This window comes from Gouania willdenowi, unplaced genomic scaffold (assembly GCF_900634775.1).
Source record: "Gouania willdenowi unplaced genomic scaffold, fGouWil2.1 scaffold_122_arrow_ctg1, whole genome shotgun sequence".
Lineage (NCBI taxonomy): Eukaryota > Metazoa > Chordata > Actinopteri > Blenniiformes > Gobiesocidae > Gouania > Gouania willdenowi.
Genome location: NW_021144870.1, coordinates 8,897 through 25,861, shown reverse-complemented (window position 1 = coordinate 25,861; position 16,965 = coordinate 8,897). Strand labels below are relative to the sequence as shown.

The 16,965-nt window shown below is 39.0% G+C and overlaps 1 protein-coding gene across 1 annotated transcript in view; it reads left to right on the top strand.

Annotated features, from left to right (window-relative positions):
• The window catches only part of efl1 (elongation factor like GTPase 1), a 47,821-nt gene extending 32,898 nt beyond the window's left edge, over positions 1-14,923 (top strand). The window contains exon 19 of the mRNA XM_028440957.1: positions 14,727-14,923. Within this exon, the coding sequence (XP_028296758.1) occupies positions 14,727-14,923 (197 nt within the window). The remainder of the gene's footprint in view (positions 1-14,726) is intronic.
• Positions 14,924-16,965: the final 2,042 nt, after the last annotated feature.

Genomic DNA, 16,965 nt, shown 5'->3' with positions numbered 1-16,965 from the left:
AACTGATCATTTAACTGTTTTCATTTATATTTATATATTTGTCATTCAAACACAAAGTCACACCCACAACTCATCCAAAAAGCATTCTGATTGGCTCCCGTGAAACGTCAACCAATAGAATCGCGTAAACCCAGATACATTATGACATCACTATAAAACTGAAGTGGTCGCTGCAGTTTACGTTTATTATTGTTTTTTCACTTTTATTTTCTGTAACAAAGGGTTTTTTAAATAAACTTGTGTCATGAGAAGAAAAAGCTCCTGTTGAACTGAGTCTAAAGACCTGCATGATCTAAGCTGAGTCTAAAGACCTGCATGATCTAAGCTGAGTCTGAAGACCTGCATGATCTAAGCTGAGTCTAAAGACCTGCATGATCTAAGCTGAGTCTGAAGACCTGCATGATCTAAGCTGAGTCTAAAGACCTGCATGATCTAAGCTGAGTCTAAAGACCTGCATGATCTAAGCTGAGTCTAAAGACCTGCATGATCTAAGCTGAGTCTAAAGACCTGCATGATCTAAGCTGAGTCTGAAGACCTGCATGATCTAAGCTGAGTCTAAAGACCTGCATGATCTAAGCTGAGTCTAAAGACCTGCATGATCTAAGCTGAGTCTAAAGACCTGCATGATCTAAGCTGAGTCTAAAGACCTGCATGATCTAAGCTGAGTCTAAAGACCTGCATGATCTAAGCTGAGTCTAAAGACCTGCATGATCTAAGCTGAGTCTAAAGACCTGCATGATCTAAGCTGAGTCTGAAGACCTGCATGATCTAAGCTGAGTCTAAAGACCTGCATGATCTAAGCTGAGTCTAAAGACCTGCATGATCTAAGCTGAGTCTGAAGACCTGCATGATCTAAGCTGAGTCTAAAGACCTGCATGATCTAAGCTGAGTCTAAAGACCGATAGAGCAAAGCGCTGAAGAAGTCACGCTAGGTCAGTTCTCGACCCGTGGTGAAGAACACGTCAGAACCAGTAGAAACGTGCTGAACCACCCACAGAACCATTGGTTCTATCAGAAACACACTAATAACTATAAATATTCATTAATGATTGACTCCAGGTTTTATCAGCTGACTGTACATCAGATATAAATCTATATCTTTCAGTCAAAGGTCAAAGGTCAGAGGATGTAAACGTAAACAAACTCGTCCAGTCTGTTGATATTTTTAATTTAACAGTGTTAATAATGTTATTCTAGAGATCGTTAGTGTTTATATTATTAATATTACACATTCAGACTGGGGGAGGGGCCAGGGATGTCGATTGTGGCCAATCTGAGCACTTTTAAAAACCAATGGGAGGAGCTCAGCAGCAGAATGGAAGCAAGGCTGTCCTCTTGTTTCCACACAGGTGAGCCTGGATCTCCAGTGGGTGGATTAGGGAATGATGGACATATCTGAGCACCAGGGGGGGGACTATATATATAGAATTATTATAGCAGTGTGAGATTTATAAAATAAATAAACATTACAGCCACACATTGAATGTAATTCCATAATTATGTCAATATCTTAATAAAATAACTTGACCTTTGAACTGGTACAGTTTCACACGATATCACTACAGTTGTATTTATTTGGAATGAACGCACATAGAGAGGTTTTAAGTACATTACAAACTACAATAATAGATTAATGTTGTATTTTTCTTCTGTCAGAACAAATGAAATGTAAAAAGTGTCATTTTAAAGTGAAGAGTTAGCGTTAGCATTCTGTAGCATCCTAGTGACACGTCTTTATAGAGTCTGATGACCTCACTATGATTTATCTGGATGTATTTATGACAAACTGTTAGATATTACATAACTGATATTTTTTAATTGTTTCATCTCTTTCACAAACAGCTGCTACATCATAACTTTCTTGTTCTCCATCATTCTGGTCATCAGACAGAACTTCTGATTCTGTATCTGTTCATAGACTTGATGCTGCTATGTTTTATGTGTAGATACATCTATAGATGATCTATAGATCATCTATAGATCATCTATAGATGATCTTCTCTGCTGGTAGATGATCTTCTGCATTGATGGTTATCAGGATTCTCCAGAGCTTGATGATGTGTTGAAACATCTAAAACCTGCTGTAGCTGCTTAGAATAGAATAATAATAGTTTTACTAATAACCTATTTTTTAGGTAAAATATATCCTATTAAGGTAAATACTACATTACTGCAAGTCTTGTAACATAAAAAATAACTTGTTGGTCCAAAATAATATAATTTACTAAAATAGCTTCATGTCTATTTTAATAAAACCAAACCACTTTGTGTAGTTCAAATAAAATGTGAACAGTTTTTAAAATATTTCAGTAAAATTAGAGGAACAGTTACACTTTAAAATGTTTTAATGACTCTAGACTTTGACCTTCATCTTCATCTTCATCCTTTTCTGCTGCTGGTGGATGTTTTTATCAGAGAACTTCTCCTACTGTAGCTCCCTTTGTTCTAATCCTCTCCTTCTAGACAATAAACTGTAAATAAAAAGACCAACAATATGAATGTTTGGTTATATTTTAACAAGACATTGAGCTCATTTAGCAAATAAATTACTGCAAGTGTTAATTATGTAACCTAATGTAAACCTACACGATGGTTTATTAAATATTCATCTTAAGTAAATATACTGATAAACTGTACCAGTGGTCATCATCACATCATATCTATTATTGGTTTAATGTAGCGTCTAGTAGGAATGTGCGATATGTTATAGTTTATGATTTATTGTCAAAAATATTCTCACTGTAAGAATATGTCATCCCACGATATAAACCATAAATTTGGGTTTGCCAAGAAAAAACACGAGACAAAACTGTTCGTTTTTTGTCATCGTATTAATCTCTGAAGAAAGAACGTTGTTCACTGAAGCTGGAGGGTCTCCACAGTATGCACCCCCCCCCACATACACACACCGCTTCCTCACACTAAAGCTAACTATGCTAAGCTAACACACAGAGCTAATGCTAACCACTCCATATAAGGAATAACAGACCAAATAAAAACACGTCTTACTGTCCTAAAACCATAGATTTGTTTATGTCAGATTTAACACTTTTATGAAAGAATAAAAACTAAACATGTCACATGTTGTGTAAAATAAACATTAGCATAAATAATAATGTCACTATTCATTCGTCCCAATTTGTGAAACTCAATATTTTTTAATTATATTTCACGTGTTCACAGACAAAGCTGGTCCTATTAGACTAATGTAACTATTGAGATTATTACACATAAATATACTGAATCATCAGTTTGGTCTGGTTTAGTTATAGGAAATCAGAGTTATTTATTATTTATAACTTTATGTAACTCATTATCAGATAAATAAACAAGATCCATCAACAGTAAAAACGCTGATGTTATTTGTGCTTTTCATGCGTTTTTTATTTCATTTTTTTAGAAAATAATTCATTTCAAGTTAGGAAATAAATGAATTACATACAATAACTCTAATAGTGATCCATATGTACAAATAAATTTCATAAAATATCATCTCATGAACTCTGAGTCAGCAGTTTTTGTAGCCTTTTAAATGTGTCTAATGTTGATGTATTCATATTTATTTGTGTTTGTAAAGAATCTGTTTACACTTTAAGTTGTGATTTTAAAAAAATTATTTATGGTTTTTATTTATCATGATTTTTATCATTATCGTGATTATACCATAAATTATTGGGATACATTTTTTACTCAATATCGCTCATCCCTAGCGTATAGTTTGTTAAGCAGGTGAGCAATAAGCTAATGTATGACCAGCTGTGAGACAGGCTACTTCACAACAGAGACAAATAAATGCATTTATTTATGGGTTACCTGGTGGTGGGCAGGGGGGAGGGGCTGTGTTTGTGCTGCAGCTGTGCATTGTCTGCTGCTGCAACGCACCTCCGTTTGTGTCCACTCTGCGTGTTCACGTTGACAGGGGTGTGTGTGGGTGTGGGGGTGTGTGTGAGTGTGTGTGTTTGAGTGTGTGTGGGGGTGTGTGTGTGTGGGTGTGTGTGTGTGAGTGTGTGTGTGTGAGTGTGTGTGTGTGTGTGTGTGTGTGTGTGTGTGTGTGTGGGTGTGTGTGTGTGTGTGTGAGTGTGTGTGGGGGTGTGTGTGTGTGTGAGTGTGTGTGTGTGTGTGTGCGTGTGTGTGTGTGTGTGTGTGAGGGTGTGTGTGTGTGGGTGGGTGTGTGTGTGGGTGTGTGTGTGTGTGTGAGTGTGTGTGGGGGTGTGTGTGTGTGTGAGTGTGTGTGTGTGTGTGTGTGTGCGTGTGTGTGTGTGTGTGTGTGAGGGTGTGTGTGTGTGGGTGGGTGTGTGTGTGTGTGTGAGTGTGTGTGTGTGTGAGTGTGTGTGTGGGGGTGTGTGTGAGTGTGTGTGTGTGAGGGTGTGTGTGTGTGGGGGTGTGTGTGTGTGTGAGTGTGTGTGTGTGGGGGGGTGTGTGAGTGTGTGTGTGTGTGAGTGAGTGTGTGTGTGTGAGTGTGTGTGAGTGTGTGTGTGTGGGGGTGTGTGTGAGTGTGTGGGTGTGTGTGTGGGTGTGTGTGTGGGGGTGTGTGTGTGTGTGAGTGTGTGTGGGGGTGTGTGTGTGTGTGTGTGTGAGTGTGTGTGTGTGTGTGTGTGGGGGGGGGGGGGGGGGGGGGGTGTGGGGGTGTGTGTGTGTGTGTGTGTGGGTGGGGGGGTGTGTGTGTGTGTGTGTGTGTGTGTGTGTGTGTGTGTGGAGGGAATATTAATTTGGACACTTACAAATGACCATGTCAGCATTGGCCACAAAAACATAAAACAAACAAAAAAAAGAACTTTTAAAAAGGCACTAGGTTGGTCCAGAAGGCAAAGGTCAGGTGCTTTAGCACCACCTAGTGTCTACCTGTTCACACCACTGCGCGCACACACACATTTACAGTGTGCACACACCTCCTTCTCAGTCGTAGTATTTTCTGCTACTAAAACTATCATTGCAAACAATTCCAGATTTCATGTATGGCATCACATCCCCTGCATCAATGTATTTGTATTTCCCCCTCCCATATTTTTGCTCCCCCTGGGAGATCCGCCTACTATGTTGAGTTTTAGGAGATTATGATTTAACCATGATTTAACTTCTGTGATACAGTCAGTAAGGGAGGGGGGCGGGGTAGAAGATGGTTTACTAGTGAGGTAGAGCTGGGTGTCATCTGCGTAGCAGTGAAAATGAATGCCAAGGGGGAGGATGTAAATAATGAAGAGAAGGGGCCCCAGGACTGAACCCTGGGGCACACCTGTAGTGATGGGGGAGGGGTTTGATTAAAAGGATTTGAGCTGGATGAACTGAATATAGCTGGAGAGATAGGATTCAAACCAGTTAAGGGGGGGTGAATAACACACTCAGGTAATGGTTTACATGATCAGAGTTTGTGATTTAATAAGTAGGAACAATTAATTTAAACTGTAAATAATGGACATGATAAATGGTGAATATGGTTAAATTAGCAAAATTAATCATAAAATCTGGTGAAAAGATGTTAAAAATGACAATAATGGTCAACATATGTGACATTAGGTGTAAAAGTGGTAGAAATGGTTTATAAGTGATGAACATGTCTGGAAAGTAGAAAAATGTGTAAAAGTCATTAAAATGTGATGTAAAAATGTCAGAAATGTATCAAAAATACATTAAAAGGAGAAAAATATGGCAATAAAAAGTGATAAAAATATGTTAAAATATGGTGAGTTTGGTGGAGTTGTAGAAAAATGATAAAAATAAGCAAAAATGGGTTGAAATTGTTCAGCAATATTCTTAGTTTCTTGAAGTCATCTAGGGACCCCCTCCCAGTGTCTAGTGACCCCAAATGGGGTTGAGAACCCCTGGTCTAACAATCAGTAATTTTATTGTTATTACAGTGATGGATCCTGATCAATGCCTATTGTTAGCTTAGCGATGCTAATCATGTCTGATCTATTGTTAGCTTCAGTCACTCAGGTTGATGCTCCTGAGACTAAATGAATTGATCCGTGTGATGCTGAAAGCAGCGTATTATTGATCACGTGATCAAATCAACCTCTGGTTTCACATCATCTTCCTGCAGTAGAATCAGATTAATCAGATCAGATTATTATTGGAAATGACTCTGAAACATTTAGACAGAATGTGTTTTAGTTTCATGTTGAAAATTCTAAATGCTTCAGTTACTGTATCTTTATTAAATATGCTTTGTTTATTTTGGCATGATTCATTTAAAATGCTTAACTTAAATATATATTTTGTCAATAATTGATGTTATTCCTGACTTTTGTTTAAGGTGAGGGTCCACGTGATGAATAGATCTGATTAAAAAAGACAGGCATTATAACACACTATGAAACCATATAGACTATATTCTAGATTATACTGTATATCAATTTTAAACGTCTCCTGGGCTTTGGTTGAACATGCAGATTTCAGACTCCTGTGGTAATAACAATGTAACGTTTATTCAGAATCAGAATCAGAAATGTTTTATTTGCCATGTACAGTTTTAAGGACAGTACAAGGAATTTGACTTGGTGGTTGGTGCACAAAACAAGCAACAAAAAGAAATAAAAGAAATAAAAACAAAACAACAAAGAACAACCCAGCAACAATAATAATAATAATAATGATAAATATAAAGGATGAGGGATAAATAAAGAATAGATAGAGAATAAAGGATAAATAGGATAAATATAAATATATATATACAGTGCAGCAGATATCAAGCTGGTGGAGGTGGTGATCGGGTGGGTGGGGGGGGGGGGGGGGGTTCAGTGGGTGACTTGGGGTGTGTTCATGTGGATGGTGGCAGAGGGAAAGAAGCTGTTTTTGTGTCTGGAGGTTCTGGTCCTGATGGACCGAAACCTCCTACCAGAAGGGAGAGATTGAAACAGTTTATGACCGGGGTGGGAGGGGTCGGCCACAATCTTTCCTGCACGCCTCAAAATCCTGGAGGGGTTCAGGTCCTGGAGGGAGGGCAGATTGCAGCCGATGACCTTCTCTGCAGAGTGGATGATACGCTGCAGTCTGGCCTTGTCCTTGGCCGTAGCTGCAGCGTACCAGATGGTGATGGAGGAGCAGAGGATGGACTGGATGATGGAGCTGTAGAAGTTCACCATCATCTTTGTTGGCAGAATGAACTTCTTCAGCTGCTACAGGAAGTACATCCTCTGCTGAGCTTTTTTGATAAGGGAGCTGATGTTCAGCTCCCACTTGAGGTCCTGAGTGATGATGGTCCCCAGGAAGCAGAAGTTCTCCACAGAGCTCACTGTAGAGTCTCCCAGGGTGAGGGGGGTGAGGGGGGCTGGGTTCTTCCTGAAGTCTGCTATCATCTCCACTGTCTTTAAAGCATTGAGCTCCAGGTTGTTCTGGCTGCACCAGGACACCAGCCGGTCTGTCTCCACCTGTAGTCAGACTCGTCTCCATCAGAGATGAGACGATGATGGTCGTGTCGTCTGCAAACTTCAGGAGTTTGACCGACTGGTGAGAGGAGGTGCAGCTGTTGGTGTACAGGGAGAAGAGCAGAGGAGAAAGAACACAGCCCTGAGGAGATCCAGTGCTGATGGTCCGGGGAGCAGAGATGGTTTTTCCCAGCTTCACGTGCTGCTTCCTGTCAGACAGGAAGTCTGTGATCCACCTGCAGGTGGAGTCTAGCACGTTCAGCATTTATTCTCCTGGAGAATAAATGCATTCAATATTTGACCAAACACTGATAAAAATGAAGCTGATCCAGGAATTGTGTGGGATTCATATAAAGCTTATATGATGGTTATGATTATATCATATACAAGTCAAAGGAAGAAAGAAAGATCTGCTAAACAACTGGAAATAGAAAATACAGTAAAACAATCAGAAGAAACCTATTACATAACAAACTGAATGAATATTTAATATTAATATTTAGCTCTAAATAATCTGGTAAGAAGGAAAATAGAAAGAGATTCACACAACAAACATGATTAGCAAGAAATGTATCTTATAGATCAGCTAAACAGGATGAAAATAGATAAAGTCAAACTAATAATCGTCAAATTAATGAGAGCTTCAAAATATTTGATGCTAAACTGTACAGTAGTGAGATTAATATCAGAGGATCAGTCTCTTATCTCCATATTATAAATACATACTGTACATCTATATCCACACTTCAGTTGGAGAAATGTCCTGGAGAACATTTAAAGTGATTTAATGAATCATTTGAGGGTCTGTGAGTCCATGTATAGAGTGAACATCACACTAATAGATCTATGCTCCTCTTATAGAACAAAATAATCTCCAAAATACTGGAGAACTTTGTAAATACAACTGTAGATCTAACAGGATTTAAAACTCTGTCGTTTCTATGGACACCAAAAACAGAATGAAATAAGAATACTGTACATGTCAACGACTGTATGAAGCACTGACAACTTCTGACAAATGGTCTGGTCCAGCCCACTATAGAGCATTAGCATTAGCATTAGCATTAGCATTAGCATTAGCTATCAGACAAACCCTGATATCCAAGGAGTAACGATTGGAATCAAACAACACAACATTTTACTGTACGCTGATGATATTCTTTTGACATTAATTAAACCCTTTCAATCATTAATATCTTTAACTACTTGTTTAAAATAATTCAGGCTAATATGTGGTTTTGATGTGTCATAAATAATGATCCTAGATAAAAACAGAACCACCTTATATTCAGCCTTTATGTTGAGCTCCATCTGGGTTTAATTACTTAGTAATTACAATTGTCCCCCAGCTCAATCAATTACATTCAGAAAATATTCTGTATAGTTCCTGGGTAGAATCAACCTCATCAAGATGGCCGTCCTTCCAAAATATTATACATTACAAATATAAACAAAGCTCTATCAGACTTTATATGGAATGGGAGGAAACCAACGTTTAAAGATAGAATTCTATGTTCTATCTCTACAAACCAGGATTATCTCAGTGTGGGTGAATAGAAGCTCAGACTCTGGTTAGATATAGAATTATTTTATGTAAACCTGTGAATCTACGGAGCAAAAGTCTGAAGGAAGTTCACACACAGCTCAGAATAACCGTTAATAACTAATGTAATGTAATGTGTGATAATATTCAATAACACTCTTAACAACATTAGTAGATAATACAAAGCTCTCACCACAGAAAACACGACCAAACTTTACACTTTGGCAAAAAGTGGTTATTGTTAGAATCCTTGACCTTTTTAAGATGTTTGAGTCATTGAAGGATCATATATCAAATATAGACTTTTACTAATATTTACAGGTCAGGCACTTTGGAAATCTCAAACGACTCAAACTTACTGGATGGATTTTTTATTCATATCCATATTCTATTCTGAGATATTGATCTTGAACCTGAATAAATTGTTATACTTTAGGACATCCTGGTGTACGTTGTTTAAATGTGTAATAGATGATGATGTGTAGAATTACAGTATAATATCTTGCACCATATCTACATATTTATAGTAAGTATAGAACAGGAACCTCACCAAATGACCCCAAATGTAAATCTTTCAAAGGCACCAGGTTCCACTGTTAGTGGGAATGTTTAAGTGTTATCAAAGTGTTATTAAAGTGTGTTGGAGAGGACCTCCTATCTCTGTGTGGACGTCTGTGATCTCAGAGGTTGTGACTCTGGAAACACTTGGACATCAATGGAAGGACTTTTTCTGCAGGAATGGAGGAAGTCACTGGAACTCCTGGGATTATATTCTGGATTTAAATTGGTGACTTTACTGAACTGAATTATATTTTACACACGTCTGATTTGTGTTTGGACATGAACATATTGTATTGGTAGATGTCACCGTACGGTATGGGCAAATACGTAAATGTTGCTTTATTATTTGGACCAGTCTCTATTATTGTTGTTGTTGCAGTGTTAATGGTTGTTCACTGTGTAATGTTTGTGTATTTTTGTTTTTGTAAAAAAAAACAACTAAAACTAATAAACAGAATATACAAAAAAAAAAGAAAAAAGACTCAGTTTGGGGTTTAAGAGAAACCACTGGTCCACAAATAAAAATCATGTTAAATAGGGATGTAACGATTCACTCAACTCCCGATACGATTCGATTCACGATACTGGGTTCACGATACGATTCTCTCACGATTCATTTTACAAAATGGGACTGTACTTAAATGACTGAAAAATATTCCTTTATTTTTTTGGGGGGGAAAAAACTAGAAAATACTGTATTATTTTTCATTGTCAAAAGAATTCCTCGATAAACTATTCAAACAATGCAATTTAACTAAAAATAAATCTTGAATGCAATAAATAAAGGAATAATACAAATGAAGAAGCCTATTCATTTAAATTCTGGTTCTATAGTAAACAATACAAAACTGCATAATAGTTATTTTTTTGTTTTTAAAAGTGCAACTGAAAATGTATTTTGTGACTTAACAATTGGACTTTAAAAAAAAAAAAAACAGTCTGCACTATATTTGCGTCAGATATTTGTTTGGACCAGCAGAGGGCGATGGTAACCCAGTGGTCGGTTGGCATGCAGCTAAGTGCAGTGAAGAAGAGAAGCTATGCTAGCAGACAGAGCTAATAGAAAAACGTGACTTTTACAGATATTCACTTAATATTACAGACATTCTTTTGGTGCTAAAGGGGTAAGGAATCATTTATGAATATGTTTAAGAGTAGAAGGAGGCCAGAAAGAAAGTATTAGCAGATTTCGCCCGCCGCCATGACTTCTGGTTAAAAAAAGTACTGCGATTCAATTTTCACAGCATCGATGTGAAAATTGATACCTATGAATCGATTTTTAACTGCCTTACGATTAATCGTTACATCCCTAATGTTAAATTATAGAGAGGGTACTCTTCATATGATGAGGGGGTACACGTGATTTGACAAACATGTGACGGGGTACATGGGACAAAGAACTATGAGAACGTCTCCGCGACAAATAGCACGTACCATCTTCCCAAGAATTCAGTAAAATGTTCCACTGAGTAAAACAAATAAAATTGTGTGACGTAAAATGTTAATGTACATTGAATTGCCTTTGAAACGATATATTACATAACTATGTTACGATAAATTTAGAAATTACTTTCAAAAATGTCTCAAAGAGGCTCTATAGACATCCGCTCATAGAATATCCATGTCAAATTACAGCCCGATTCAACGAGCATTAATGGAGAAGTAGTCATTAGAAGAATGTGGCCCCTGGTGTCCCCTGTGGCATGTACAGAGTAATGGGCCCCATTCATATATTGGAATATGTCAATGATTCTGTACCACCAACTGTAGCAATATTTCACTCACAAATAAATGAGAAAACAACTGTAATAAGAATTGCTGAAAAAAGGGAGGTGGGCCCCTAATCAAATTGAGCGAGGCATAATCGTAATCTATGTTGAATTATCTTTGAAATGATAAATCACATATATCCTATAAATTTAAAAATTACCAGAAATGGGGGGTGGGCTCCCAGCGTCTCATCATATCCATTCATACAGTATTCATACCAAACTGCATTCTGATCTAATGAGAACTAACGAGGAGTAGTCATTTGAATAATTATTAGGAATGTCCTGATCAGGTTTTTTTGTCCTTTGATTTTGAGAATTGGTCGATACTGAGTCATGATCTGATAATTCTATAATAAATTAAAAAACAGATCCAGGATTTCCCTTATTTATTTTATTCACTTTATTTTAACATTTAACCCTAAACAGACACTTCTGTTAGAAAGATTAAATAATATTAGATAAAATGTCTAATGTAAAAATGAATAGTGATTGATCTTAAAATACCAACAGACATGTTAAATAATAAAATAAAAGTACCACAGTGTAAAATAAGGCCAGTAATGAGCTTTTAGGAACTCTTAATGTTTAATAATCATTTTGTTTCACACATTAAAATATATGTTTTTATTGATGAAAAGTATGATAACTTCATTTTGTTCTTATTGTAGGTTTAGATCATGTAACAAATGTTATGGCAATTTTTATATTCATCATCATATCGTCAATTGTATGTTCATGTGTATAATTTGTCATGTTTTAATACATGATGACTCCATTACTCTTTGAACAGCTGAGTCATGTTAGATTAAACAGTACAGATCGTATTGTACTCAGTGCAACACAGTCTCTGCTGAAGGCCAAACACACGAACACACACACTATCAAGGACAGATAAGAGTGGCGCCCAATCTTCCTCATAATATACACGTCTTCATCATCCTCAAATGTTTCCACTGTTGCATCTGACTCCTCCTTCTCCTCACCTCAGGGTGGAACTTCTTCTGTTATCTGTATAAAAGCTAAATCTGTGAAACTGTTAGTTAGAGTGGGTCTTCCTTTTTGCTCTGCCACGAGCCTTTTCACCTCCTTGTTGGGGCTGTTTTTCATTTTACAGGATGGAAGCTTCTTTTATCTAGTTTTATAATAAGTCTTTTTTATAAAATCATCAATGCTTCAACTGGACTCCATCATTCAACCAGAGCATTAATCATGTCTCCAAATGAGGTCAACCGTAAATTTGCCGTGACACGTATTAGCGTCATTTTTTCAGCACAAACCAGCACTAACGATTGAGACCATTTTCACAGAGTTTTGCGTGGGGCGGGGGTCAGCTTCACTTAGGTAGGGTGGTCTATTCTCACACACAAACATACATGCGCACACGCAAATCACACAAACACTGGTGCACGCACAAACAAACACTTGTGCGGAGCAGATAAACACGCCCTCAAACATCTGTGCGCACACACACTAGCATCAGGTGTATATCAAAAATATATACCAGTATTTGGTATGAACTGATTTACCACCCACCCCTATAATGATAATAAATATACATATAGATCAGAGTCCTGATCAGGACATAATGTCAGATTCCGATCAAGTCTGAAACCATGTGATCGGGCCTAATTTTCGATCACATGATCAGATCGGGACATCCTTATTAATAATAATAATAATAATAATTATAATAAAAATACTTTTCATTTAAAAGCGCTTGTCAAGACACTCAAAAACAATTTACAGCATAAAAACAACAAGTATAGTGATTAGAGAATCAGAAAAAATAAAAGAAATGAGTGAGTGGGAGGTTAAACATTAAAAGCTGAGTGAAACAGGTGAGTTTAAAACATGGGAGGTCGGTGCAGTAGTGGATGTGGTTTGGTAGTGAGATCCATAGGGTGGGGGCAGCTACAGAGAAATCTCTGTTACCCCAGGTTCTGTGCTGGGTCCTGGGGACAGTGAGGAGGTTTTCATCTGAGGAGCGGAGGCTACGGGAGGGAGTGTAGGGGTGGAGCAGATCTGTGAGGTAGGAGGGGGAGGAGCCTGATTTTGAAGGCCTTTATAGGTGAGAAGGAGTAGTTTGAATTCAATGCGCTGAGGAACGAGGAGCCAGTGGAGGTTTTGGAGGACAGGGGTGATGTGGTCACGGGAGCGGGTGTGGATGAGGAGGTGGGCAGCTGCGTTTTGGATGTATTGAGTTTATTTAGGAGTGTGGAGGTTGTACCAAAGAGGAGCTATTGCAGTAGTCAAGGTAGGATGTGATAAAGGCGTGAATAAGAGTTTCAGCGACGGGGAAGGAAAGTGATGGACGGAGACGAGAGATGTTTTTGAGGTGAAAAAAAGCGGTTTTCAGGATTTGTTTGATGTGGTGGTTGAAGGAAAGGTTTTATTTCATAATATTTTGTGAGATGTCTCACTATGGGATGTCGCCTCTGCTACATTTCTCAGAATATTTCACTTTGCCAATCCTGATTGGCCGGTGAAGTGCATCAGTTTGATGGGAGAACCTCCCACCTCCTATGAAGGAGGTGCACTTCCTTCTTAACCCTCTTCTCTTCTCAGTGACCTCACATTTTTTTTAGCTCTGACCAGTTTAAGTGTTTGCAGGTAGGATTTTTTTTTTTCCTGCCGACAAACGCTGGCAGAGCTGACACTTCGTTTTTTAGACCACACCACGTTGGAAGGTGAGGTTAAACAGCTCTTACCTCACTCCGCGTGGCCAGTGCTGTCCTTTGCTGCCGCTCCAGCGTGCTCGTTGGCCTTCAGCGGTCTCTCACTATGGTGACAGCCCCGCTGCTAGCTATGTGGTGGCCTAGTGGTTAAGGACGCTGGGCTTGTAATCGGAGGGTTGCCGGTTCAAGCCTCACCTGGGCTGTCATTGTGGGATGTTGATCAAGTCCCTTAACCCCGAACTGCTCCCCAGGCGCCGCAAAAAAAATGTCTGCCCACTGCTCCTCAGGGATGGGTTAAATGCAGAGGACAAATTCCATTAATGTAATAACATTACATGGCCATTTAAAGGCGAAAGCCCCGATTTAATCTTTAATCTTAATCTTTAATCTTGCGTACCCCAGCTCACCATAGCTGCCATCCCAGACCACGGCCCTCGACGCACTCTGGGCTCCTGCGCACGTTGGTCTCCCTCCTGGCCTCACACTGCGGTGTTCGGCCCAGCTCCAGCTCCTATACTACTGTATACCAGCCACGGAACTCCAGCGGCTCAGCTGCTGTTCAAAAGTCAACACTGTCCTCAACGTCTTGGACGCTCCGTGCACATTGGCCTGCATCTCTGTTAGCACCTGTGCTAGCCACCACGAGGCAGCACAAGCTAAACCACCTGCTCTCCCGCCTGCATCACGCAGCAATGACTCGCCATTGTTTATGTGATGGAAAAATATCCAACAAGGACAGACACTAGGCCTGCTCAGGATGCCTGGGATTGGAGCACGCCAAAATGGCGATCGATCCTCGGCCTCCTGTCAGCACTGTTCTGCGTTCAGCGCCTGGTGCCTCCACAGGAGGCTCAGCTTCTGTGGCCCGAGAAAGGCCACTCCTCCTACACACATGGCACGGCTGCGGTGGATGCAGTGAAGATGGCCACCATGGAAACTGCTGCTGTTCACGGCTCCAGCTGGGCCTCTCAGCTGAACCTGGCAGATATCTGGAGGACGTCCTTCTAAACAACTGTGGAGAATATGATGGGGATTCCTCCGACCCACTCCTCTGGGGGTGGGACGAAGGGGACGTCAAAACCGGACCGTCTCCAGTCAGACCTGTCCCACAGAACCTATGCAGCTGCTGCCCTCTCAGGCAGACAGAAGGTCAAGAAGAGAAGTGGAAAAATCATGAGGAGAGATGGATTTCAGGTTTCTAAAACAAATGGTTCACTTGTCCTTGGGTGGGGTGGAGGGTGGGGAGGTGGAGGTCCATGGTGATAGCCAGATGATCAGAGATGCAGAGGTCAGTACTGGAAAGATGCTGGATGGTGAGACCATTGGAGCAGACTAAATCTAGGGTGTGGCCATGGGTGTGTGTGGAGAAGTTGACTTGCTGAGTGAAGTTGTGGAAACAGTAGAGCAAAGAATTCAGAGGCAGGTGATGTTGTCCAGAGGAGGAGATGAAGGGGGAGGAGCTGTGGGGTCAATGACTGCAATGATGAGACGGACAGAGGATTGTGTTTGAATGAAGGATATGGTTATTAAATATTATTAAATATGATTAAACGTTATTTAATGGTATTGATTGTTACTAAATATTATTCCATTTTAGTGAATGTTATTGATTGTTATTGATTGTTATTTTTTGTTATTGATTGTTATTAAATATTATTAATTGTTATTGTTACTGATTTTGTTGATGAAGCAATAATTAATACAACAACAATAGTAACATAATGTGAGAATATATTTTATGAGGAAGTGAGTGAAGGTGTTGTTGTTCTCTGAGGTGTGTTTAAAGTTCATGTCTAACATTAATGATCCCACACTGACCAGAACAAAGGAACCAATTACAGAGCAGACAGATGTTTAATGTGAACCATGTCCTCTTCATCCTCCCACACACAGTAGAACATACAGTATATGATGAGCTGCTCCAGGTTTACAGTATGTACAAGCATTGTTTACATAGAATAAAACACCTTTAAATATTCTACATTATTAACGTGTAATGTTGGTGTTTATCTTACTGTATTTACTGTATTATGTTAGAATGATTCAGTCATGTTTTCATCTGTAACTGAAATATTATGATTATTATTTTTATTATTATTATTATACTGGCTGTGTGTGTGTGCCACTAAAATACTTACTACACATTACTACCTCAATGAGTATATAATGTCTATATAGTTAGTTTATTATCTGTTCAGTCATTAAAACAAGGCTTTAGACAGAAAATAAAAAATGTTTATACATAAAGACTGAAGGGGTTAAGGCCATTTTACATTCAGCTCCCAATGCATCATGGGACGGTTGAGTATGACTAGTGTGCCCACCATGCAGCTGCTACATGTTTAGCGTTGAGGTGCTAGCTGTTACATATTTTTATCACAGAGGTGCTAGCTGCTACATGTTTGGCATTCAGGTGCTAGCTGCTACATGTTAGCATTGAGGTGCTAACTGCTACATGTTTAGCGTTGAGGTGCTAGCTGCTACATGTTTAGCATTGAGGCGCTAGCTGAGGTGCTAGCTGAGGTGCTAACTGAGGCTAGCAGAGCTTTGCAGGGCTTTAGTTTTCCATCCAGTGTTTTTATGTCAGAATCATAAATACTTTAATAATCCCAGGGAGAAATTATTTTTGTTACAGCACCAGATATACAAACAATATATATTAAACAAGCCACATTTATTAAAAACAATGTATGTATAACTATACATTTATAAAATATCAACTGTACAGATTAATTATGCACAGAAAGTGCAAAAAGAGAAAAATGAGAGACTGTGTGTGTTTGAGTCAGGTTACAGAAGGGGCGTGTCCACGAAACACAGCTTCTACTGTTTATTGTGTTGTGGTCTGTGCATCAGTTTTATGGGTATTAACAAGACAATAACTGCACTTTTTTAAGGTGTATTATTTTGTAATTAATGGTGATTAATGTGTCCCAGCCATATAAAAAATGTGTGTGTGTGTGTGTGTGTGTGTGTGTGTGTGTGTGTGTGTGTGTGTGTGTGTGTGTATGTGTGTGTGTCTCTTTAAACAGCCTCAGTCTGTGATAGGT